The sequence below is a fragment of the Falco biarmicus genome, chromosome 3 (assembly GCF_023638135.1).
Source record: "Falco biarmicus isolate bFalBia1 chromosome 3, bFalBia1.pri, whole genome shotgun sequence".
Classification (NCBI taxonomy): domain Eukaryota; kingdom Metazoa; phylum Chordata; class Aves; order Falconiformes; family Falconidae; genus Falco; species Falco biarmicus.
In genome coordinates this window covers 72547773-72574392 of record NC_079290.1, presented here as the reverse complement: position 1 = coordinate 72574392, position 26620 = coordinate 72547773, and the positions used below count along the sequence as shown (strand labels likewise).

Genomic DNA, 26620 nt, shown 5'->3' with positions numbered 1-26620 from the left:
CGAAAGTATAATTTGATTTTGTATCAGTACATGGCACCTTTTCAAAACACATTTAAATAGTCTTTTATTAGTCTTGAGTTTGCCAGCTTTATTTTTATTTTTACTTTTTTCCTGAGGCAATGAGTGGCATTATCACGCTAACTAAATGTTAGATATTAATTTTGCATCTGATCCACTTCCACTTCATGTGCCTTTCTGACATTTTCTAGGATCACCTCTCTACTTTTTTGGTTTGGAAACAGAACAGTAAAATCAAGACATTTCTTCAGGAAGCATTCAGTGGTAGGTAGACTCAAGTGAGGTTCCTACAAAGATTAATAGTTGAGAGATTAACAGTAGGGCAGAAGGCCACTCCACTGCTGTGCTTATCTGGTAACAGCAGTAGTCAAAGATGGGTGCACAGCCACCATACAGCTCCTACATGTCTGCTGTTTCCTTCTAGAGAGATTGCTTCCACAGAAGTCAGTGCTTGAGTGTCCTGAAGATTAGTGTCTCTTCCTCAAAGAGGTGATTAACAACTCTTTATTGAGCAAGTCAGCAAACTCTTGATTTTAATTTGCAGGTGAGATGGAGGGAAAATTGTGTTGAAGGTACACCCTTAATTTATTTTAAACCGTAGTTCATATTGTTGGGTGCACTGATAGCTCACAAAAGAGAAGGACGTGGATCCTACTGGTTATTTTTACTATAGCCAGATCATCATGTAATCTGGATCTTCAGCTCTTGCTTAGGGCAAATCTTCTGTTGCAGTATGCTTCAAGTCTATATAAAGGGTACAGACCCTTTTACTTTCATTTTCTATACTTTTTTTTTTTTTTCTGGTCTGTTTACTCTGGCATAGAAAAATCTTACGTTTGAAAATTCTTCTTTAAAAAACAGAAATTTGGAGCTGTTGAAAGTGGTAAAAAATCTATTGTCCTATTCTGTTTCTTTATTGAAAATAAAAATTGTGTATTACTTTCCTGCATATCCTTGTGCTGTCTGGAACAGGACCTTCATCTTTAGCCAGTAGAATCTGTTTCTTAACTCTCCAAATACTAGGGGTGGCCTGGTAAGCAGCTCCAATTTCTTAACACCTCCATGTTTTTATCTAAGACCCATCTTTAAGGAAATGTAGTTTCCAAGTGGTACAGGATACTCCATCATGTGTATGGTTGTTTGGTAGAATCAAGTATCAAGGACTTATTCTTAAAGCAGTGTTCTTCCTCAAAGCTGTCTGTTCCACAACTGACAAAAATACTTTTAAGGGATTTTATTTTTCATACAGGTGAAGGCTGTACCAACTGCGTCCTACAGAAGTCTTAATTGTAGCATTAATTTCTCATTACAGGATGTATTCAAAGGACACAGGGAACAGTTTTACTTGAATGAATACCATAGGAGTCTTTGTGAACATTCACAACACTACACCAAAATGACAATTTGGCAGAGGTTACTGCACTGAATAATGCATTTCCCAAATAGAAAAACTGTTGTGTTTGGCTGTCAATCAACAGTTTTCTGCATCAATCAACAATAAAATTTAACTTACCAAACATTCTTATCAGAAATGTTATAGCTCTTTGTACAAAGTAATGTAAAATGTAGGATTTACAAATGGAATTCACAGAAGTCCTTTCTGTAGATTAAACCATGGTTGAGCATCTGGGAAGGATTTTTTTCCCCACATACCCTAGGTCGGGGTCCTCAAACTGCAGCCCATGGCCTGGATATGCCCCCCCAGGGTCCTCGATCCGGCCCCCGGTATTTACAGACCCCCCCACCGGGGGTTGGGGGGGGAAACCCAGCAGCCGCAGATGGCTGCCTGCCACTGCATCTGTGCGCCGGACCCCTGCCCTAGGTTATGTAGCTTTTCTGCTAGCCTGTGAGATAGCATGTGTATTATGTACTCCACATACGTATGGAGTAGTGTGAGGAGATCCAAATGGAAGAATGTTGTTGCCATTTTGAAGACTGCCACTACTAAAACTGTAGATTTCAACCTTCTTTTGGATTGTGGGCTTGCAAGCAAGAAGGAAAGAGATTTTCCTGTAACACTGACAGTATCTCAATCTTTGTGGTTTTGTAACCCTTCCATTCCTCCAGTACATATGAGTGAGTACTGACTCTTGATGCCAGCAGTTATAGCCAGATTCATGCTCCTGCTTGGGAAAGTCTGAGCTGCTGATGATTTGCTGGGTCCCACAAGCAGAGAGGATGCAAGAGAAAACTGTGTTTCAGAAATATTTGTAAAATTATTTTGGTTTTCTGCATTATAAAAATGAATAAAGCAAAGATGGAATCCATCACGGAGAGGGACACACAGTGATGCTGAAGCATTTTAATAGAATGATCAGATCAGCAGTGCTTGCGTGTCAGAAGGTGGGCATTTGGGCTTGTAAATCAGTTCTTTCCTCAGACAATAATCCCAGTGATCACAGGAATGGTATTAGTGAGCATCTGAGCATGTAAGGCAGAAGAAAGTTAATCAGTATGTTATGCTTCTTACTTTAAAGACACCAAAATTATTTTTAACAATTAAACATTAGTGTGAAATTTCAATACATAACATTGTAAGAAATGCATTACTCCTTTAGTGTCATTGATCCTCAGTTTAGTTTCCAAATGGATTATTACAGTTCTCAGTACAATGTGCTACAGAATTCCAGTCTTAAGAAAATAGAAAAGGATGGCGCAATTTGGTAGACAAGTGCAAGTGAAAAATGTCTTTGAAAGTAAATGATACACAACTGAGAAAAAGAAGAGAAATTATTGTTTTAAATCCCCTGATTACTTGCCTCTGCTCAGTAATATCACTCCAGTTAGCATCTACTTTAGTTCTCTCATATAGCCCGAAACTATTTGGGTCAGAGGAGTATTTTTTCAGAAGGAATGAACATGGGGCTGAAGCATGGTTCACATGGTAAAAATTTCATGTCTGCTTATATTAGCATTATCATTTGGTGCAACATTATCATGTCATGATTTTATATGCCTGAAGTGGTGACTGTTTTAGTCTTTTCACCTGGAAGAAGCTATATAGACTCACAAAGTTTAAACCACAGGGGGGTTTTATACAAAGGTGATCCAAACAAAATTCTTTGGAGCAGTGCAAGTGGAAAGTAAGTTAATGAAATACTTCATTAAACTTCTCAAAATTTAAGCAAACCTGTGCCTCCACTCATAAAAAGCCTAAACCCCAGGTGTATTGGAATGAGGACAACTATTCCCATAGTTCAGGCATAGAATGAAATTAAATCTTAGCTTGATATTGCTGACCTTTCTGCATTTAGGAAGTCTGAGAAATGTTGATTGCTGTTTTGGAGGATTACTGAGATAGTAATAATTCCATATTTTTGTATTCTCACAGGTATGTTTTCTGTAATCTTCCCTTCATCAATATGTCATCCGATTTTTATATTTGGTAAACATTTCTTTCTTTTTAGTTTCCCACTGAGGCTTGTATTCGTAGGTTTCAGTTGATAACAACACTTACTCCTGGATACAGAGTTTTTTATAAATGTTGACGTAGTCCCGTGAGTCTGATGTAATTAAACCATTAGTAAATAGCTATAGCTTCAGTAGAGCAACCGAGTGACGATAAAACTTCAAAATTGTCCCAGGTTTTCTGAAAGAAAAAAACCCAGATAAAGACTCCAAAGCTTTTCACAAAACTCATGGTTTGTACAAACCTCCTCTGCCAGCCAAGAAGTAGAGGAAGAACCTGTGTATTCTTTCTCGGTGGTTGGGTGGTCAGATGGGAAAGGATGCAGGGAAGTAGCCCACTCCTTCAACCTTGTGCTGAGAACATTTTATAAAAGTAAAGCATCTTTGGGGTTTCTAAGTTTCAGTGGATGCTTCTGGTACTGGAACACCATTTTGACACAGGGTTAGATTTTGATTTCGAGACCTGGCATTCAGCTATAGTTCAGCTGTCCGTCTGTACCTGAGAGCCATCTAAGCTCCATTTACAGTTAATGGAGAAAAGAGAGAGGCACTTCCAGGTGCAATTCATCTCACCTGTTTTAGACATCTATTTATGGATGAGGTGACTCATTCCTTAGAAATGCCCATTTATCTTAACTTTAGCAAAATCTGTGTAACACCTTTCCTAGTTAGTATTGGAATAAAAAATATCTCATCCATCATGGATGGAGAGACTGTAAATGTGTAAATGTTACTGTTGCTTTCATTCTGCTTAATCAAGGAGGATTTTACATGAAGACACTTCCTTGTGTAATTATAAATCGTAGCTCTTTTGGCACTAATAATGTTTTCTAAAACAATATTTAATTATCGTTCATGTTGCTTTGTTTGAATTATCCCTCTAAATGAATTCTGCTCAGAATTGTTTTGGTAAAGGGCTCTTTCCGAGTAATAAATGTGTGTGTTTGAAATACGTGTGCATTTAAGAATTCCTAATGAGTACTATACGTTGTCCACCTGTAATAATGTAATCAGATGTCGAGTCCCTAATTTTTGGTTCAGTAATCAAACAGTGTATTTGCTACATGAAAAATACTACAGAAGTGTTTTTGAGGGTGGTGTAATAGTGCATGCTTCAAAAGAAATTCATGATAGTTTTCTAAGCTGTTATTTAGTCTTTTCTGTGATAGCATGAGACTTTCCATTTTGTTCTGTTCTTATTTCCTAATCTAGGCCAAATTCACCAATGTAAAGCAGATTTAATATGTATTATTTGTAGTTTTTAAAATACTTTAAATATAATAATTTTTGTCTAATCACATACTCTAAAACTTGAGCAGTTCTGTCAGAAGATCCAAATATATTCTGTATTTTGCATTCTATGTTCTAATTACCCTCCACACATAATAATACAGAGTGCTTTTACTTGTCTGCCTCTACATTCCCCCTAAGATAATTCATCACTCCTAGTAATTCGAATGCTTGCAGAAACTTTCAGTAGTTCGTTATTTACTTGCTTTAATAAACAAGAATTTCTAAATTCTTGCTTAATTACTTGTGCTTCTGGCATTGGTTTACAAATAATTGAATAATCTATTCTTAATATGGCCCCTATTTACTTGCATAATACCTGGCATGAAAAATACTGTTGTATAATATTACCACCTCCAGACTCTTTGCTTTTGTTCTGCTATTTCTAAGAGTCAAGTCTGATAAACTTGTAGAAGAGTGGTTGTCCGGTTTGTCTGGAAGCTGTCAGAACCACATTGCCTTCAGTTTTGTAGATGGTACCTCACTCTGAAGGAATCAGAAGTATATTTTGTGTATATTTTCTTCTTCAGTTTTATTGATGTCCCGTAAATCTTCATGTAAACTACTGTTATTTATTAGAGCATATATAATTAAATTTCAATCCTTGCTTATTATCTCTGGGATCCTTTCTGGCTTTGCACTGCATTATGTACTTTTTCCTATAAGGAATGTACCATGCCTTTCCCTCCTTGCTGTACTGTGCGTTTGCTTATCTTAGCATCCAGTCTTATTGAAGAGAGTTTGTTTCTTTGGACTACTCAAAGTCTTGCTGAACCTATCGTCCTGGTCATTAACATGCTTGTAGATTAAGCAGAACTTAACCTGTTCATGTTTCAACATAGTGCAGATTCCCGTTTCCTTTTCCTAGCTGAATTTTTATTTCAATCTAATCTGCTTGTATCTTCGAAAACCTGATTGCAAGTGATCCACCTCTTGATAAGATGGATTGATTGTATCTTTTTGTTGTAGATAAATCACCTTCTAACTCAAACTGTTTGTAAGTCACCTTAAAAACCTCTAATAAACATTCCCCCTACCATAAGAACACTAAATTCCTGTTATTTTTTTTTTACCCACAACCATTAGACTAACATCAGAGTTCATGATTATGTTTAGTTTCTGTGGGCAAAAAACATGAGAAGGAAATTTTACTACTTTAGAGAATTTAGGGGGAGAGCATTTTATATGTGGCTTTATAAAGATTTATGTTTAAATAGGTGTGATCTGTGTGGTAGTAATGCATATGTAGGATTTATGTGAAATCATATTTACCACGGTTACATTCCAGGCAGAAAGAAGAAAAATCAGCATTTTTTAATTGGAAGATGTAGTTATATATAAAAAAATAAAAAAAATACAATATCCTATTTTTGTTCTACCATTATTATTGTTGTTATTACTCCCCCTCCTCCTCCTCCCGTAGTCCAAAACTCTCAGTCTGAAACACTCAGGCACTTCTTGCAGGCAAGAGTTTCGAGTTTAGATCCATGTGCTAGAATCCTACTTCAATGAAAAAAGTTGTATTTTTCTTGAAGGCCTATGCTCTCAGTTTTCCCAAGTAAAAGCCCAATATCCCAAGGTTCCTTTTTCCCTTTCTCTCACCCTGAAAACCACACACAGTATGTGATTTGTAAAAAATATCTGATTTCTTGTGAACAAAGATGGAAATCCAATGCATCTGTATTTTATTTCTCCTTTATGTAGTAAGACATAGTTAGGGTTTTAATTTTCCTGTAAATGGGACTCTTTCCTAATAACTAAAATAATATTTTACTGTTTTCTTTTGGTTTATCTATGGTTTATCTTCTGTTTTATGTTGTCTCTCTGCTCAAATTAAGGTTCTACATCCTCTTTTATTTTTGTAATCCAGAATGGTGTGTATATGAATGAAAGCATACCTCAGTTTTCTTCTAAATTCAAGGGCAATGACAAGTATCAGTATTTAGTATGACACAATTCCTCTTCTCCAGATACAGTATTTCTTGAAAGTAAGTTTCACTCAGAGTTTCTAAGCCTCTAAATGTGAGTGTTTGTTTCATTTATATGAAGATAGGGATAATTATGTTTGCTTGTAATGCATTGTATATGGTGAGATCTCTGTATCTTTACTAATCCCAGAAATTGTAATTTGGCCTTTACAGTTACAATTTATGTTTTGCCCATGTAATAAAGAAATATTTTTTTCTTATAATTCATGCATTTGTTCTGTACACATATGTTTATATCTCTGTACTGAAAGTCCTACAGTACAACGTTTTAAAGTACATAGTATAAATCTCGTCAGAAGAAAATCTTAGTAAAATATGTGACTGACTGTGTAATCTGTCTGGTTTGACCAGTTCTCATTCATTAGGAGTCTCTTACAATCAACATCTGGTAGGATTAGACTGCCCTGAACAACAAGGATTTAGCTTGCAGTACTTACATGCAGCTTTAGTGAACCAAAAGGTCATCGGAAATATCTGTTAAAAGCAAAGTAGTATGATTAACCTAAAAATTATTAAATTTGTTTTGTAACTGCAGATCTAGGATTAAATGAGTGAACTGTGCCTTTAAATGTGTGATCTGAAACCTAGTTTGAACCCTCGATCAGTGGAGACCCCTCAATCCAAACTACCGGTATTAGATTGACAATTCATGAGGAATATTGCCTTTCTTTACTATTTTCTTGGGAAGAAGGGATAAAATTGGCTTGGTAAAAATTAAATGTAGTCAAATGGATGTTATCTCTTCACTGCTGGTGAGCAGGTGCTTGCACTTAGAATCCTACTGAAGTGAGCAGTATCTATTCACCTCAAACAAAATCAGTATGTGTGCAGCTTTTGTACCCTTGTGAGGCAGGGGATCATTTATATATTGTATGCAGGGAATCATCATACAGAGATCAGATAGGAAGTAAAAAATGTGCCAAGAGCCAAAATTCAGTGTCAGGGCCCTGAGAGCACCAAAACCCCTTTCTGCTGCTGTCTGGCCCCCTGAGGCTGCCGTCCTGCACCACAGCCCAGGACCCCATTGCAGCTCAGCCTGGCGCCGTCAGCCCCTGCCCCGGCAATGTGAGGGAGCGCTGCTCACTCTCTCCATCACGGCCGTGCCTGTCATGGACCCTGTTGGTCTGGACCCGTTTCCTGGCTTGTTCTCAGACCTGTCTTGTCAGTACAGACCTGCCCAGCAGTCATGGGACTGTCTGACCCTGGTTATTCTCACCAGACCCAGTCCTGTCCCAGACTTGTGGATGGACTTCCCAGCTTTACCTTGGACCTGCCTTATCACTGTGAACTTTACTGGAGGTGTAGCCTCATGGCTGAAACTGGCCCTTTTCTCCAAGCCTGTCCTGCTCCCCTTGCTGGGGTGCTGGCTGGTGAGGTCCCTGGTCCAGGGCTGGTGTTACTGCACGTGTGTCCCTCTTCCTGAGAGAGCAGCTGTCCCATGCTGCTCCCCAATATTTAATTCCTTTCCTTAAATCTACACCCATCCTTCCCGAAACAGACCACAAGAGTGTTGCAGTTTGGTCTCACCTAGGCTCATTTTTTTTTCACAGCCCATTTTACTCTCTCAATTTGCTAGAGATTAAAGACATTAATTTCTTCCTTGGCAATGCAAGTTCTTGGTTCCTCAAAACCCCTGTATTTCTTCCTTCACAGGTGCAGGGTCAGGGACTTTGTTTGCCTCTCAAACATCACTGAATTTGATACAACAGCTATGAGGTAGGAAAGTATTGCTGCCATCCACTTCACAGAGGAAAATAAGCAACCAGACATGGCAGCAAATTTTAAAATCTTGTTTTGGTTATGAGCTGTATCACAGAGCAGCTATGGTGGAATGAGGGGTCTTGGCATCCCATCTTCTCTTGTGTCTCAAGGGCCATCCTTTTCTTCCTTAACTGCATCCCTTACACAAGATGCAATCCCTTCATTTTTTGGAGCTTGATCCTGGGTAAACATATTTGCAAACCAGTAATCTATGAAGTTGACTGCATATGTAGTGGTTGACCAAATATGTAGTATGATGAAACAGTGATTTAATCTAGCTTTGTACACAGAGCAGTGTATGAGTGGTTTTTTGTTTGTTTGTTTGTTTTTTCTGTGAGTGAAGGACCATGGTCTTTAAGCAGTGGTTTGTGAAATTTCCCAGGTTTTGTTGTTGATCAGGTCTGGTAATTCCTGGCTTAGGAAAATGGAATATTGGTGTCTTTAAAGTGTGCAAAATTTACATAAAGAGACATAGAGCTACCACCTTCATTACATTGTTAGCAAGGGACTACAACCACATGGAATTACATTATTCTGTATTATAAATCAGTGCAAGATTTACTTAGGAGCTGCAGATCCCCACTGGACCTTAATGCAGTTTTGTTACAACTTTCTACAGCAGTTTCCTCCCGTTGAAATTATCCTGTTCTACACAATAAAGAAGCAGAAGTGTAGAATACAATTTTCTTTACTCAGAGTTGGTGGAATGAAACAATTACTGCTGAGATTTAAAACTGCTGGTACCACTGGTGGTAACGCTTTCAGGGACTGCAAGCATCTGGTAAAACAAAACATGCAGCATTTTGTATTAATAGTTTCACAGATATAATCCAAAATAGCAACATTTGCTACAGGAATTGGGAGCTCTAGAACTTGGAGTGAGGCTTGGCAAATTCTGACATTGGACCCAATTCCAAATCAGAAGATTCTGTAGTTAAAATTGTTTGAAAGAATTGAAGAATTTCTGATGGAAGAATACCACAAGTTACAATTCTGTGAGTGAGAATACTTAGAAATAAAGAAAAGAACATGAGGATAGTGGGAAAAAAAAGTATGGAAATACAAAACAAAGACTGGAAAATACCCCCAGACCAGGCACAAGATGAGATGTGTTAGACTAGTGGTCATAACGTTGAAAGGGCAGAAAAAACATTGTCTTCTAGAAAAACAAAGTAAACCTTGCAAAATCTTATAAAGCTCCTAATATCTTGTTGTGATAATGGGAAATAAAGCCCTTTTGGCAAAATCTCCACAACAGATGCATCTGAAAAGCATCTAGTATCTGATTGTGGAAGTGAAGGGAAACAGTTTCCAACTTCTCTGGCACCAAATCTAATAAGGTGTGTCTTTTGGGAGGTTATTCAGTAGTTCAATGAAAAGTCTAAGAGCTCTGCAAGCTGCAGAGTATTGGCTTCTAGCAGTTGGGGAAGAGGGGTGTCAAAGAAATGTCTCAGTGGCTGAATTTAAAGAAGTTTTGCTTGGAAACAACTTCATATTGTTGCTTAGAAAAAAAATTCATATGGAATTGAATACCTCAATTGCAGAGTTCATGAACAAGTTCTGAAGGGAAGGAATCATGGCAAGTCCATAGTAGACAGTCTGAAGTGTAATTTTTATATTCAGGTGTCAGCCTTGAGCCCTCCACTGAAACCTATCCATAAGCTTTTGTCTATTTTAATAATATTTAATGTGTATTTTTTTCATTTTTCTCATGTTAATAATGGTCTGATTTGACTAAACATTATTTGGTGAATCAGCTGTTTTCTACACAGATCAGCTAAGTAATGTTAATCTAGTCTCTCTGAGATTATAAGAATGACTAGAAACAGCTTCAGTAAAAAACCAAGAAAATATCAGAAAAGCAAAATTTCTTATTTTATAGAACAAAGTAGGGCAGTCTGGGGTAGAAGCATATGACAAGTTGTATGCCTTTGGAAAGTACAGTTCTGCTAGCTAAGGAAAAATTTTACTTTTTCTAAGTAACATGATAATTTTAGTGAGCTTCCGTACTAGGTAGAAGGATATTGGACATTAGCTAAACTATGATCAAGAAGAGTCTTATTTTCTTTTGTTACCACTGATGGTTTGTTTCAGAAAAGCAATTTTTCTTTGTATTGATAAAGACCTGTATCATAAGGAACAGTTAATGGTGTTGCTGGAGCTAAAATATCAATCGTTCATTTTACTGGGATACTAGCAGAAAAAGGAGTCACTGCTGATCATTTTTGTCAGTGAATACAATTTTGCAGAATATGCTTAAAAACTGATTATAACATCACAAAAGGATGAAGGATATAACTCAGAACTTGGTGGACTGACCATTCTGACTGTCGCTTCTGTAAAATAAAATATTTTGTAATAAAAAAATCCTGTAAGTACAATTGTTTTTGTCATTGTAAAAAGCTATAATGTAGAAATGTATCTTCGTAATTTTAAAGCATGGCTAAAGGGTATTAAGATGAAGCAGAGGCCATGAAAGAATTAATTAAGGCAGCCAGTGTAGTAATGATCTTCAGGAAATACTTCACTGGTCAACCAAGAAACTTGGCAAAAACAGCTTAAAGGAAACAGCGAAAAGGTGGAATGCTGTTTGAGGATCAATTAATGCAGTTGTTACATTGCAGAAACCAGATTATGCTTCTTTGTCTTGAAGAAATTTGCAAAAGGAGTACAAAGATAGTTTTAATGTTCCTCTTTTTTTACCAAAACTGTGTTCTTATCTAAACCAGATAAGCAGTATACCAAAAAAATATTTTACTTGCATGGTAAACATAAAAGCATGAAATATACCCAACAGAACCACTAACACGCATAGATTAGGAGGATGCTCACAAACATATATTAAAGAAAGGCTGGAGGATTACTGAAAGGATGGGTTTCTCATGAAAGTAAAGCTGCCAGCAGAATGCAGAAGTCTCACCTGTGACCTTTCATACCTTATTGCTTCCCCTTGCTTTTGCTGTATACCTAGGCATGAGTGTGGCAGACTTTCAGCAGAGGAAATTTAGCAATACCTAGGTCTTATTTTTGCATGGAAGAAATGCCTTCTCATTATATGAATTTTATAGTTAGTTCAAATGAAGAACTTCTCACTCCTGGAGGACAGAGACCATCTTCTTTACTTGACCATGGCACGGTATAGCAAATATTTTCAGATTTTTTTGAGTGGACTGTGCTTATCTTTCAAAGGAGGTCAAGGAAAAAGAGGCTTAGGAGGGAGACTTAAAATATGTAATTCTAGTGACTCATACAGAGGATCATTGGAAAGAATCTGTATACGATTTATAGACTTCTAAATTTTCCTGTTTAGTATCACATATATTTCTCTTCTGTGTATTGTATTTCCTGTATTTGCATTTGAGATACCTGTTTTAAACCGTGATTTGCTTCTCCTTTCTCTTACAACAAACAAATAAAAAAGACAAATAAGTGCAATGAATGTGATCATAATTTTATTAAATTAAAATTGGAGTACTATTCTCTTCATTTCAGTCTGTAACCACACTATGTCCAGCTCATTATTTTTGCTCATTTATTAGGAATACTAATGTGAAACTTTTTGCAGTCATGTGGCTGGAGGAAAACTGGCAGTGATTTAAGACAGAAAACCTTGAAGTAGTTATATGGAAAAAAACCCTAAGTCTGTAAACCAGATTGCTTTGTATGTTCTCTGGCTTCTTTGTGCTATTAGGCAGCTCAAAGAGGACAGAATCTTGCCCCTGTAAAAAAACAGGTGAAAAAATCTGTTTGTACATAGTTTCGTGTGTCACCTTTAAGCAAACCATACCACTTGCTGCCCTGTGATAAAATACACGCTCTAAGGAATGGGGAGGACAGAGTTCATTAAGCTTTACCAATCTCTAACTGATGCAAGGTAGTTCATGCTTGGACCAGCTGACAGTGGTTTCAAATCAGTATTCAGCACTGAGAATATGTAAGAATTTCCTTGATGTGTCTTTCCTCTTTATACAGCCTCAAACATCACTTTGGCTACAGGAAAGATTTTGGTCTTAACAGCAGTGGAAATACACAAGAATTTTCCATCCTCGTGATAGGAAGTGTGAGCCCACTGTGAACGTTTCATCACATAGGAAAGCACTTTATGTAGTACACCCATTGATAGTAGTTTATGTTCGTAGAAAAATAGTGCCTTAATGAGATTTAAGGTGAAATGGAAAAAAAAAAAAATGTGTGTGCGTATATCATCATGGAGCTCATTGCTTGACATTACAGTGATAAATATAGTCCATCTGCTCCCTCCTCCCTGAGTCTCAGTTTACTAGTTTGCCTTTTTCTCAACTTCTAACAGGTGAGGAATGATCTGACTGGTGTCCTGTATGGTGAAGACATCGAGATTTCAGATACTGAGAGTTTCTCCAATGATCCTTGCACAAGTGTAAAGAAGCTTAAGGTATGTGCTGCTGATTGAGGAATAAAGAGAAAGTGGTGAATATGGCATGGCATTTGATTTAATATTTTTTTTCCTATGAAGAAGGCTAATGAGACAAAGTTTGCATAAGAATGATATACTACTATACTCCATTGCATAATAAGGTCAACAAATGGCATTTCAGGGCCTAGTCCTGCTTAAGTCAATGAATTCCTATGCATATAGTAAGTATTTTTATAATTCCCAATAGGAACGGTAAGTAAAGCAAGTTGTTGCTGGCTCAGAGTTTGTACCTAAAGCACCAATCTTAGTGATGTATGTGTGAAAGCTCTTGAGGTTTGGAACCGAAACCCCTTTAAAGTAAATTATCATGTAGCAAAAGCACTGAGCATCTTTCCATTAGCATCATTACATATTTTAGATTGAATTCTTTGCTTATATCATCTGCATTATTTCATATGAATCATAGGGGAAAAAACAGGAAAATAAATTTGATAACAGAATAATTTACCATCCTTCTTTTATTATAATGATTTATTAGGTTCCTGGCATCTCATAAAATTAAAACTATATTTTAGTATTACCATGCAGTGCAACCAACAATAAAGTAGACATGGGAGATATGAAGGTTAAACTGCATATGAACATGAGAAAATGATTGAAAAGCAAGAGAAAGCACTTTTAAATGGTGAAGATCACATAATTAGCAGCATCAAATATGTATGACACACAATCAAAGCCACAATCCGGCAAATACTTTAAGATTTTTAAATCAGGTTCAAAAAAACTTAACAAATTGAATGTTATTAAAAAAATAAAATTTAAGCAAGGATGTCGACCCATATGACTAGAGCTAACTGGAAAAGGTCTGAAGCATGGTAAACTAAGTGTGCTTTATTCTTCTCACAGTGTAGAGATGCAAGCCTGAATGTCTAAAGTATAAATACGTAAAGACTATGTTCATGGGAAGCCATTTATGTCTGTCCAGTCTAAGCCAGTTTGCATTTCCTGTTTGGGCTTGAAACAACTCCAGTGTGTACTATCAGTAGAGTCCATATTTTTGACAAGGTCTTTAACCCCTGGCATCAGAAAAACAACAATTCTGAAGGCAGAGCTATCTAAACCAATGGATGATGTAATAAGAAGAAATGCATATAAGCATGTATTTAGGCTGAAGGTTAGAAGAAGCAATGAGATTCTAGCCTTCCTGTATATCAACAATATTGAACAGGGAGACCAGAAGACCCTAACAAACAATATATTAAAGTTATTGCTTGGTCTTTTCTTCAAAACAAATTACTACAACAATAAGTAAGCAAATATCTAGCCAATCACTTATTCTTGACAGCAATTTAAGGTTACTTGTCTTTAGGTGCACGTCATGCACAACTTAGCTATCCAATTCTAAAATTGTTCATTATTTCCTTCAAGATGTAAACCTAATATGGGTAAACTGGCATCTGCTTACTGTACTTTTGATTCAAACAGACATTAAATATATTTTATTTTTGTAAATACAGTTTAAATTAATGAAGTCAATGATTATGCAACACAAAATAGAAATATCTGATATGGTCGGCAGAAATTTATGTTTCATATTTTTCCCAGCAAAGCTTTAATTTTTACTGCATTCACTCCAGCCTCTTTGAATCACAGTTGTAAAGTAAATTCAGGCTTAAGGCTATCTTTAAAACTCATTTTTGTGTTCATAGAAAGGCATGTTGGAGGATATGCATTTGTACATCAACTTAAATGTTTAAAAATTCTAAGCATGCGTAGGCAAATTGTATGAGCAGTGACGCTTCTGTTTCCAACTTTCTTGTATCTTGCACATAGGACAAAAAAATTGCAACACATAAATTCCAATTCAATGAAATTCAGTTTCCATCTGATTTCACAAATACAGTAGGTGTTTTGGATAGTGACCCAACACGATCCCTCATTCTAAGAGTGAATTTAATTAACTTTTAGAATTTTGGGCCATGAACAAGTTTGGATGCAGCCTCAATCTAGGTGAGTGACATGCACACTAGCACAGACATCAGCAAGCTTTGACAGCATGTTATGAGGGTGGGAGCTGACAACCTTTAGTTCACCTTCATCAGTGGTTCCATCGCTAAGGTCAGAGGCTTGTCTAATAGTTCTTCAAGTGGACAACCAGTCATTTAGAAGGCAGAACGTATGGATACCTCACTGACGAAGTTACCCAGGTTTGAGTAGATTTACTGATAATGTCTTGATGGTCAGATACATGGCAGAGAATAAGACAAAGTATCTGAGCTATTCAATTTAGATATTTCATAAAGAGCCTGCCAAGACATTGACTTTTCCTGGCAGATGAGATATTGTAGCAATCCTTCTCTGGAAAGCTGTATAATACAACATTGTGGTGTTATTCATTAGAAATGAGACAGATTAAAATCTGATCACAGAAGGAAAGCTCTGCAGGCTGAAAAAAAATAGCTGCCTATTCCAGCATAATGCGTATCACTCAAAAACTCTGAAAAGGCTAAAGAGTGCCTCATATCTGAGGCTTTTAGAAATGGCAGTGGAGGGGAGAAGTTGTTCTTCATCCCTCAGTGGAGCATCTTAGATGTTTTGATCCTCACTGTCTTCAGGTTTTATATTACTCAGCTGCCAGTAGTACCAAAGACACTTTAGGGGATGAATAATATCCTCACCTATAAGAAAGAAAGAAGAGAGAAAGAGAATAATTCATTTTTGAGGCTATAGTCTTCATTTATAAAACATGTTTTAATGGACAGTCTGCCACAACTGTGGGTAAATGAAATGTAACTGTTCTTCATTTCTTGTTTGAAGTTTAGTCCATGTGCGAACATACGTATTGCTTACCGAGGGGCAAAGCTTAAATGCTGATATTGCTACTCTAATCTCTGAAAAGAGTAAATATGACAGCTCACCATCTGGCAAATGGGCTAAACATCGGTCTTTTTATCTAAGTGCAGTTTTTGGGAGTTGCCTTCCCCCTGGGATGTTTTTAATCATCTCATAGATCACCTGCCTAGTTCCATGAATTAAAAACTCTTCTGTCAAATACGCTTTGGCTCTATGCAAGCAATTTACAGCTCTGTGAGAAAGGAAGAGTACTTGACACTTGCTGGGATCCAGTGGGTGACTTTGATCCCTACAAGAGAGTTACACTGTGTTAACTTGCATCGGTCCCATGAGGAAATCATACTGGTTGATAGTCAGTGATTGAAGGGAGGAAAAAATTTTGTCCCAGGAAGTATCTGATGTATCTCTTTGCATGAGACTATAATATGGACGTATACCCTGACCCACAAGTGCTGACATGAATCCGGCTCTGATAAACTTCAGTGCAGACTTCATTGTCCATCCAGATGAAATCTCTGCAAGGGATTTGAGCTATGTCCAGTTGAATGAATTTGAGATGTCAGTGTTTTTTATGCAGGACAGAGCCAGCAGACCCAAGCCTGGCATCAAACGGATCTAAGCCTGTTTACTGTATTAAATGCAATTCTTCAGGAACAAATTTGGGAAAAATATGGAAGGGGGTGCAAAAAGCGGAGTTGGGGAGATAGAGACTTACTGAACATTGTGTCATTGCGCAAAGGAAAAATGTTATGCGTGGAAGAGGAAAAGTTGTTGTATGGACTTCCCTAAATTAATTCCTTCCGCATGTGTTCTAACATACAACTCTTTGCTTACATGCACAGCATCTCACTGCATTGTGTTGATATCTGTGTGGTTATAAACAGGAGGAATCTTTTATGATAAAATCTAACCAACTAGAACTATATATTATGTTCCTTATGATGGAACTTTATGAAGCTGGACAAAGAAAAAGATACTCAGGCATACATTTACTGTCAGCTTGACTCTGTGATCCCTTGCTCTCCACTGAACCCAGCAACATCCCTGTCTAATTCTGGATCTTCAACCCAGTCTGAAGTTCCTTGCTTACTCAGTGCTGTGCTGCTTCTCTGATTTCTTATCTCCCTCTGAATACCTTTGTCTAGCCTGTAGTTCCATTTTCTTCTGGATTTACTTTCTGAGATTGCATTTGTCCTAACAGTAATTATTTGTCAAGCTTATTACTTTGCCATACGCGTGAAAAGTACTAACTGTCCCTCCCAAACTCCTTATTCAATAACGGTATCAAACCTACTGCTACTTCGCCAGGTCTTTGCTCCACCTTTGCCTAAAAAGTGTAAGTACTCATTACCTAAATTCCTTATGGGATCTGTCTGTCATTCCCATGTGCCCTTTTTTGTCTCACTGGATCCTATTTCCAGTCACTTTATTTACGGACTCTCAGCTTTATCTTCTTGGATCTATCTCTGGCCAGTATTGAGCATAAATGAATTGTGATTTTTTGCCACCCCTCAAAGGGTTAATACTTGGACAAATGTAGGGGAGAACTGGGGATTCATATTTCTGCCAGAGAACCTCCTTTTTTTAGCATATTGCACGTAAAAAGACGTGGAAAAGAATATTATTAAGGTTATTGAGTCTTTGGGAAAAAATCAGAATTTAACTTTCATTCGCTGTAGTCTTCAATGACACAATACTTGAAATGGAGGACTCATGACTGACTGATTCTTTAACGGGGGTAACAGAACATTTCTTTTGATCTTCTTCATCAGTTTGTGGTTGGATACCATCCAAATCTTTTAATGAATAGAGACATGTTAGTGTCCTCGCTTGTAGTGAGTGCTTCAAACAAAGTAATTTATGTGTTAACATGGAAGCTCAATAATTTAGGCAAAAGAACATTTGAGTATTGTGTCTTGGCTTGATCATACATCCAAAGGATGACAGAACATCAGGGATCATCAAGTTCTAGAGCCGTAGCTGACCTTTGAACTCGTTTAGTGAAGCTTTCTAGTTGAGCATCAGGGATTTTCAAGAACTTGGTTTGGATATGGTTCTCACACTTCGGAGATTTCCTGATCTGGCATTGGAATCTCAGCCCATCCTGGAAGTGGAGATTCCTGCCTGACAGAAAATTCAACTTCCCTGAAATCCTTAGTCTGATATTGAGATGCACTATACTTCTTGTAGTGCTTTACAGTACAAGAAGGGTCATTGTGGGTAATGTACTCTGGGTTTTGTGATAATCAGTTGGAAACAACATCCTAAGGCATGGAACCACACACCACAGACACTACAGCTGTTGCACAGCCAGCAGGCATTATTCTCTATACCCTGCCTACAGTCTCTACTGCTCATAAACTATGAGGCCACACATCTTCTGGTGGGTTTTTTGTTGTTTTTTTTTTGTTGTTGTTGTTTTTTAATTGGTTCTTATCATGTTATAAAATTAAAAGGAATTCATTAAATTTTGAGTTTAATAATTATGTGCTGTGCCATTTTATTTTTTAACAAAACTTTGCTACTCTTTTTTCAAATATTACATCTGAAGTTTTATATTCAGAGAGGTCAAGTGATTCAGAGTCGGAGTTCCAAGAGTGACCAAAATTATTTTAAGATGTGAAAAACAGAAATAATAGGTGAGAGGGATTTTTGCTGCATAATTTCTAAATCTATTTGTTGTCCTTACAAAAACTGTAATACTATTGCTGTAGTTTGTGTAATTTGTTTCTTTATTTTTATGTGACCTGTTAGATTTATTTAAAAAGAATCTAATCTACTTCAGTAAGATTTACATAACTTTATCAATCTGCAACTAAATATAAAAACAAGACAAAAATAAAGACAAGCAGATTTCCTGAAAATGGACAGCTTCAGAATGAGCAAAGCATATTATGTTCTTGTGACTTATCCATGCTGAGTGATACTAATTTCATGCATTTAATTGCAGAAGCATTCTAGTATCTTTTTGCTCTGTCCATCACAATATTTTCTGGTGAACAGGAAATAAACATTGAAATTACCTAAACTGAAAATTTTTGATAAATTGATTTAATTAAAACTGAATTATTTTTTTTTTGCTACTGAAATTCACACTGAATTATCTGTTTCTTTTTTCCTTGGAGAGGCAAAGAGCTGTTAGTAATTCTAACCAAGTGTTTTATAAAAGAAATGAAAAATCAGATTTGCTCAAGCTTTTGTGAGAACTCGGCTTTTTGTGATATAAAAGGTAATATTAAGTCATAAGCAGCTGTCTGTTCTATGTTATATAGATGTTAGCAGCAGTTTTTCACAGGAGAAAACTGTTAACGCTGGTCCTTAAGAAATATTTTCTTGCATATGCTCCTGAGTTTAGGAATATTTTCTAAATATATTTCTAAGTATGAAAGTAAAATGATCTCTGCTGACTTCAGTCATAGATGCTTGAAGTGTGATGACTTTCTTAATGTGTGGAGGTGGGAGGGAGGAGGAGAGGAGGGATTGACAATGTGTTATGGTGACTGTAGAGAAGATGTTGTACGAGTAAAACCTTTAAAAATTACTAAAATGGGCATAATATCAAGGCATTTTATTTCACTTACAAATTTTCAGTCTCTCAACTTTACAGCATTAGGTCATGTAAGCAGTGAAAAACATATTTTCAGCTGGGTTTAACAAGCAAGATTTTAAAATAAATCTTGCAAAGTATCAAAATAATATTTGATATTTTAGTGTTATTGAGTAGTAATATTTGACAAGATAAACAGTTTTATTCTTGTTAGTGCTACTGCTTAATAATTTTCTTCAAACACCTCAGCGGCTTTCTCTTGCAGTATTTCAATTTTATAAAGGTATAGAAAAATGGAGTAGTTCTGATTTAATTTTGCTGTCTGCAGCTGTAATTTGTGCTAACTCTCTACACAATTTGAATGGCCAACTGAAGTGGTTTCTGGAAAGGCTGTGACTGTGTTTAACTGCCATGTATTTTATTCAATCTGCAGGGTAATGATGTTCGAATAATCCTTGGCCAGTTTGATGAGGAAATGGCTGTGAAAGTTTTCTGCTGTGTAAGTAAATATATTTAATTGCGTATCAGAATAAAGAATGTGTTACATTTGAATGTAAAGTAATTCGAGCATGAGCATTTCCTCATGGGGTTCAGTTATGTCAAGATTTATATCCTAAAGAGAGATTGCACATGCTTAGCTGCATTTCTGTTTCAGTAAAATACTTCGTACTTGACTGAAGTGGAATTTAGGCATGGAGTGCACAGTTAGCTTCTTCTTACTGCTTTCCTGTAGTGGAATTATATGCCAAATCAAGCTTGAGCATTTCTCTTCATGTCAGATCCAGTGGAACACTTGTATATTTAGCAGCAGATACAGAAAACTGTAAGATCTGAATCTTGTCCAGGAGTTGTGTTCTGGTGGTAATGTCTGCATTATATGGTTTTGCATGCTTCGCTTTGAAAGAGTAAGAAATTCAAGCTCTTCCTATACATGCTAACTAAGCAACCTTAAATAGTTTCTGCTACTCAAAATGTTGCTAATTGTACAGTTGTCACTCACTTCTGACTGCTGTACGTTTTACATGTTTTACATGTTTTGTAAAAAAAAAATATTTTTTGAATTAAAAAAAATACAGTAAGACCAGCATACATAAAATTCTCTATCCTACTATTTGTTTGTGTGTGAATGTCCTGCAAACATGCATAGCGTGGTTGCCATTGAAAGTAGCAGGATTAAAATGTAGCTCTTTATTTGTACCTAAAAAAAAAAAAAAAAAAAAAAAAATTCCAAACAGGCAGATTTTAGTGGCCTAAATTTTGTACTGGCATCAAATTCTTAGTCTAAATAACCAGATTAATCCTGTATGAGCCAAGAACACAATAAATATAATGGAAAAGCAATAATGATGGCATCTAAATTTCAGAGGTTGTTCTTTAGTGTTCACTTAGAGACAGTTGCCTATCCAAGCAAAGAAGGGAAAGGCAGAAGTTCAAAATCTGAGCGCTACATGTGCCTCAGACACATGTTGGCTCATACTCAGCAGCTGTCCTAGTTGCTGGCAAAATTTGGAAAGGAGATTGTAGAATATATTTGGAAGGAACAAAATCTGTTTGCATCCAAACGGAAAAGGAAAGTATTATTTTCTTTTTCATTCTTCTCATCTGTGATAGGTCTTTGCATATAGATCTTTTTGTTCCAGCATTTAAATTGGATTGACAAAGATAATCTCCCATTTTTCCATTCCTGGAAGAAAGAATTGTCCTTCCGCAGCCCAGCTCCTCCTCTGATCTCTTGCGGTTGGGCTGCATTTCCCCAGCTGAGGGGTCCCAATCGGAACTTTCTTCCAGCCGAACATTAGACAAGAGATTGGCTTTACTTACTTATCTAGTTGCCTTCCTTTACAATTATTTTCCAAATCTGTGTGCATTTGAGGGCACTGAAGAAGTCCTTGGAGGGGCAGAGTGTCCTCTTGTCTGCACCACCCTGGTCTGAAGGGTTTTGGATGTGAGATGTCTCTCTCACATGGACGCCCACTGGAGCTTTCTGTGGCAATGTTTTAGTGCTAACATGGGAAGTGTGTGTAACTCAGAAAGGTTTGAAGGGTGAGGGCTGCTTCAAAAGTACATTAGTGTCAAAAATAGTAAGGTGGATTTTTCTGGAGCCTGGAGAAATCTGAGAGATCATGTATAATATAGGCTTGTATAAATGTATGTATATGAGAGTTTCAGCAGGAGACTGAATGCAAAGGAGGGCAGTTCAAAGTAGGTCATTTATATATTAATGCACTACAATATGTCAGTAAGCTTGTTATTAGTCATAAAATGTATTGTTGACTCATGCACTCCTACAGCTATGTGTCTAAGAGTACAATAATTTAGATATGCCAAGTTTTTTAACCCACTTCTCCAGGTGTATCTTCAGACAGGTTTTACTTGTGACTCCATTATATCTAGCAGGGTGTCTGAAATCAGCCAGAGAAAGGCTTTGAGTTTGTTAACGGAAGATGCTGTTGTACTACTGCAAGATTATTTTTTTTTTCTTCTGATTGTGGTTATAACCAGAATTTTATTTGCTAATGATTTATGTAGGTGGGAAAATCTTTAAAGTCTTCCTCAATTTTCTGTCTGGATTCAACAATCATGTGTTGTGAGGTGTCCTCAGGATATCCATCAGAGTTTATATAGAATCATAGAATAATTCAGATTAGAAAAGACCTTTAAGATCATCGAGTCCAACTATTAACCTAACACTGCCAAGTCCACCATTAAACCATGTCCCTAAGTGCCACATCTACAAGTCTTTTAAATACCTCCAGGGGTGGTGACTCAACCACTTCCCTGGGCAGCATGTTCCAATGCCCGAGAACCCTTTTGGTGAAGAAATTTTTCCTAATATTCAATCTAAACCTCCCCTGGCACAATTTGAAGCCATTTTTTCTTGTTTGTCACTTGTTACTTGGAAGAAGAGATTAACACCCATCTTGCTACAACCTCCTTTCAGGCAGTTGTAGGGAGCAATGTCTCCCCTCAGCCGCCCTTTCTCCAGACTAAAAAACCCCAGTTCCCTCAGCCGCTCCTCATCAGATTTGTGCTCCGGACCCTTCACCAGTTTCATTGCTCTTCTTTGGACACAGTATGCTCATTTTCATTTTGCCTGGCTATTTCTTCCCCCTCCCCGCAGAACACACACACACAAAAGATGCAGGGCACATAACTCAAAGATAAATGGACTAAAAGTCAGTCTAATTCAGTACCAAACTTTAAAAATGTGACAGGGCTAATTCAAGACAAAGTGAATGTTAGGAGATGTTTCCTACAATGATTTAAATAAGCTTAAGTATTCATTTAACACTAGTGTCAAAAACACTTAGCGATTTTAATTCTATGGGAAATCTTAGCTTTCTAATGTTTTCAGCTCAGTGGGATGAATACGATATTTTTCATGCATAGAAATTAGGGTATTTTGGTCGAAACTTAACACTTCAACGATCAAAATGGTCAACTGTGCTGGATAGACATCATTTTTCATTTGAAATTGAATTAACATGAAATTGCAACTTCCCAATGACAACGTCAGTTCTGCAGAAAATTTTATTTAAAAAAGATTGTTAGTGGGAAATTTTCCAACAAATTATCTTGAAGCCATAGAGATAAAGCAGCATAATCATGCACACATCAAGACTGACATAGCTGAGAACAATTATCTGTCTGAAGACAATTAAAGAAGATGACTATTATGCATAGGTCACTGCATGAGATTTAGGTGGCTCTTTTACTAAACATTTAATAATAAATAAAGCCAGACTTAATCAACACAGTTGATATGAAAGGAATGGACCCTATTCTCTTTGAGCTGATAAAGCTTTACGACTGAGTCTCTGTTTTGGAATTAAAGGCACTGTTGGTTTCTAATGACAGATGGAGGTTCATTGCAATTCAGAAGTTTACAGGCATTCTTGTAGGGGTGGGCTATAGGATGTGTCCATGCTGACATGATGGAACCATAATGGAAATTCAGTGGGGATAGGGTTTTTCAGGCCCTTTTAAACAAACTGCCAGTAATTGTTTACTACACTTAGAAATATCTCTTACAGAAATTTCTTTGCTGTAAATAAGCATCTCTTTATGGATACAAACCAGAATGAAAAGTTAAAAAAATAAAATAAAATTCAGTCTCACAAGGGCAAAAAATGTCCAGGATGGTTTCCTGGCTGCTTGACAGCAACTCAGGGCTTTTCAGCCTAGGTAGGACATGTGGGAAAGATTAGGGAAGACATATGACTGTTCTAATGGTACAAAGCATTTGTTAACCTTCTTTGCCTTGCTCTTGTGTGCCAACAAATCTTCCTTTTAGAAGCTATAACCTGTTAAGAAGTGGTCTGTGTGCATTCAAACAATTCAAGAAAGATCTACATATTTCAAGGAAATATATCTTTTAGGCATCAAGGTCATCTCCATTTAGCAGAATCAACAGGGAGGAAATGGCGGCAAAAAGCATTATTTCGAAATATGTCTTCTGGCACACTGAAATGCCTGAACACTAACAACTGTGCTGTCACTAGAAAAATGACTACATGGTCATGGTGCTCCGCTTTGGAGGAGATGATTTGACTCCTTCTTTTGTCTTCCCCAGACAACCCTTCAGATCCTATCATTTCACCATATCTCGAATGAAGAGCTGCCAGCTCTTAAGTGTTGTTGTTTTTTAAAAACTAATTCTTGCAAGAATGTGCAAGTTTCAGTCCAGCCTTTTTGGGAATGATCCCTTGTTACCAGTATGGAATTCCTGGCTATTTTGAAACTTTCCATTTTCAGCCCATATCCCAGGACATTTACAGATTGTTCAGGAAACAGGCTCAGGTGCTTATAGAAACTGAAAATTTCCAATAGCTCCAATTTCAGAAAAGTTCACAGCCAAGACTTTCTTGCAACACATGATTTGATACTTTATAGAGCAAGGGAAGCTACAGAAGATTGTCCTTCTCTGAAACCACTATTTTGTGTCAACTTGTGTCCTCAGTGATTTGAAAACTGTCAGATAAAAGACACTATACCAATGAAAGGTCTTGAATGACCTAATTGTGTAATGGAAACTCTTTTAGACATCAGGAGGTATTGCAAGATGGGACTGCTGTTTTACTCGCAAGTGGACCTGGGATGCAATGTCATCATAGCAGGAGTGGAGATGGGCAGGAGGGCAAAAGCAGATGGATTTCTGCAAGGGTAGAATTAATGAGCGAGAGAGAGACAATTTATGTGGATTGTGAAATAAGTAAGATATGAGACGCAAGGCACTGGGTTTCAGACAGGAGCACTTTCAAGCAACGTTGTATACAAATGCATGAAATTTGATTTTGGCTGAACAAAAGCTCCTGCAACCAGGGGTCAAACAAATCTGCTTTGTGCACAATACATTTATGAACTGTGTTGGCCTATATATAGCCTTCAGGTATAATAGCCTTCGCAGATTTAAAGCCTAATTTTAATTTGGGTATTAATGTATTTAGGTGGCTGCCCTATTTCACATTTTTTGCCATTCATCTTTATTTATCTGGTAGGTTTCTGGTGTGATCTTTGGGATACTTTTCAGAATGGTTGTGTTCTGAATGACTAATATGTCCTGTTTGCATTCTCACATTTTCCTCCTTCTGTAACATTTTCTGTGAAGATGTAGCAGTTTTCCAGTTAAGAGCTCTAAGGCTGCACCACGTATTTCTAAAAATGGGAATTTTTATCTTATGTCTTGTATCTCCAGTATTGCTTATATTGGGAGCCAAAGAAGCATGAAACCTGCTGTTTTGAAATGGAGTCTGACTGAAATGTCAAAAGAAAAATATCTAGTTACAAGACAGTGAGAGAAACATCAGAGATAAAATTTACCGATTTTATCCTAGAACACTCCTTGCAATGGAATACACTATCTGTTGTGAATATATCAGCTCCTAGGCCCAACAGCATATGTGCCTGACTAATAAAGCATTTCTGTTTCCTGTTGTATGTATCTGCTACGTATTGAAAAGAGATAACCAGCATCTCAGTATCTTGGAGCAGAGTGGGCTGTATTCAGTATTCAAATAATAGGAAATTCCACCTGTAGAAATTTCTTTCTTAAAAAGAAGAAATCACGGAGATTTGCTTGCTTTATCGATTTACTGTTGATGCATGCTGCCTGTGGTCTCTGTTTTAGCAGTCACTTAGTTCATATTTGCAACATAGTGATTTGATGCTGCCTAGGATCCAAGTTTTCTTAATTAAACTTATCCTGTTTCATGGTATCATAGGATGGTATTAGGATGATAACAACTTAGTTTAAATGTGGTAGCATGGTGGTCCCACCACTCATGTAATAGTTGTGTTAGGGAGAATTTTCTGTGCAAACGCTGTGTCTTCTGCCAGTGTTCCTCTTTATCTCCCCTTGTTCTAGAATCCAATATTTTATTTTTCTGTTTCGGAAAAAATGTTCTATTAAAAGAAAAATAGGTTTTAGTAAATTCTCTTCTAATGGCCTGAATTTTAAAGACGGGACTTTTAAAGAAAGGAGTCTTAATTATGAGCTACTAATTATTCTAAACTATTCAAAATACTTGTGTATCCTTCAGTTACACAATAATTTCATTAATAATGGAAAAAATGTGAAAAGAAAGCAATTACTTTTATGTTCAATATGTCTATTACAATATCTATTACCTTTTCTATTTTTCTTTCTTTGTAGGCTTATGATGAAGAAATGTATGGCAGCAAGTATCAATGGATTATTCCAGGGTGGTATGAAAACCTTTGGTGGGAATCCTGGATTAATTCCTCACAATGTCTCAGCAAAAATCTTCTTGCAGCCATGGAAGGTTATATTGGAGTGGATTTTGAGCCTCTCAGCTCAAAAGTGACAAAGACCATCTCAGGAAGGGTTAGTATTTTTCCTTCATCTATTTTATTGCACCATCAGTTGTCTCAGAAGTGTCTTGACACAGCAAAGCACCGAGGAGGGAGGTGAAGCTAAAGGGTTCCTCTACATAGAGAGCTGGCAGTCATCATGGTTAGTCTCATCCTTCCACTGGTTTGCAATTTTAAAATATTTGGAAATAAATTCCAATTCTCTACAGGGTAAGGAAGCAGTAAAGTCCCTTGCCTCAAATCTGTTCTCTTTCCCTGGTATGAACATTACAAGTTAAATGTACAGTAAAGCTGGAATTGCAGTCAGCAGCATCATGTGCTGTGTCATGTCAGGTTAAATTGTTGAGTGCAGTAACAGCAAACTTTTATGTTTAAACCTAATCCTGAAAATGTTTAATTTCATTGCTGATTTTTGTGTCTCAGAACTGTGGGGGAGGCAGGCAGGGGTTATTTTAAATATGTAAATATGTGGTATTTCCACACATTTAAAGTACATAACATTTTATCACAGAACAAATTCATGCAAGCTCT

At 36.9% G+C, this 26620-nt stretch overlaps 1 protein-coding gene across 2 annotated transcripts in view; it reads left to right on the top strand.

Moving 5' to 3' along the window:
- The window catches only part of GABBR2 (gamma-aminobutyric acid type B receptor subunit 2), a 487663-nt gene that overhangs the window by 211855 nt on the left and 249188 nt on the right, over nt 1-26620 (top strand). For both annotated transcript variants that reach the window (XM_056333263.1, XM_056333265.1), the window contains exons 4-6: nt 12775-12876; nt 19692-19757; nt 25911-26102. In XM_056333263.1, the coding sequence (XP_056189238.1) occupies nt 12775-12876; nt 19692-19757; nt 25911-26102 (360 nt within the window). The remainder of the gene's footprint in view (nt 1-12774; nt 12877-19691; nt 19758-25910; nt 26103-26620) is intronic.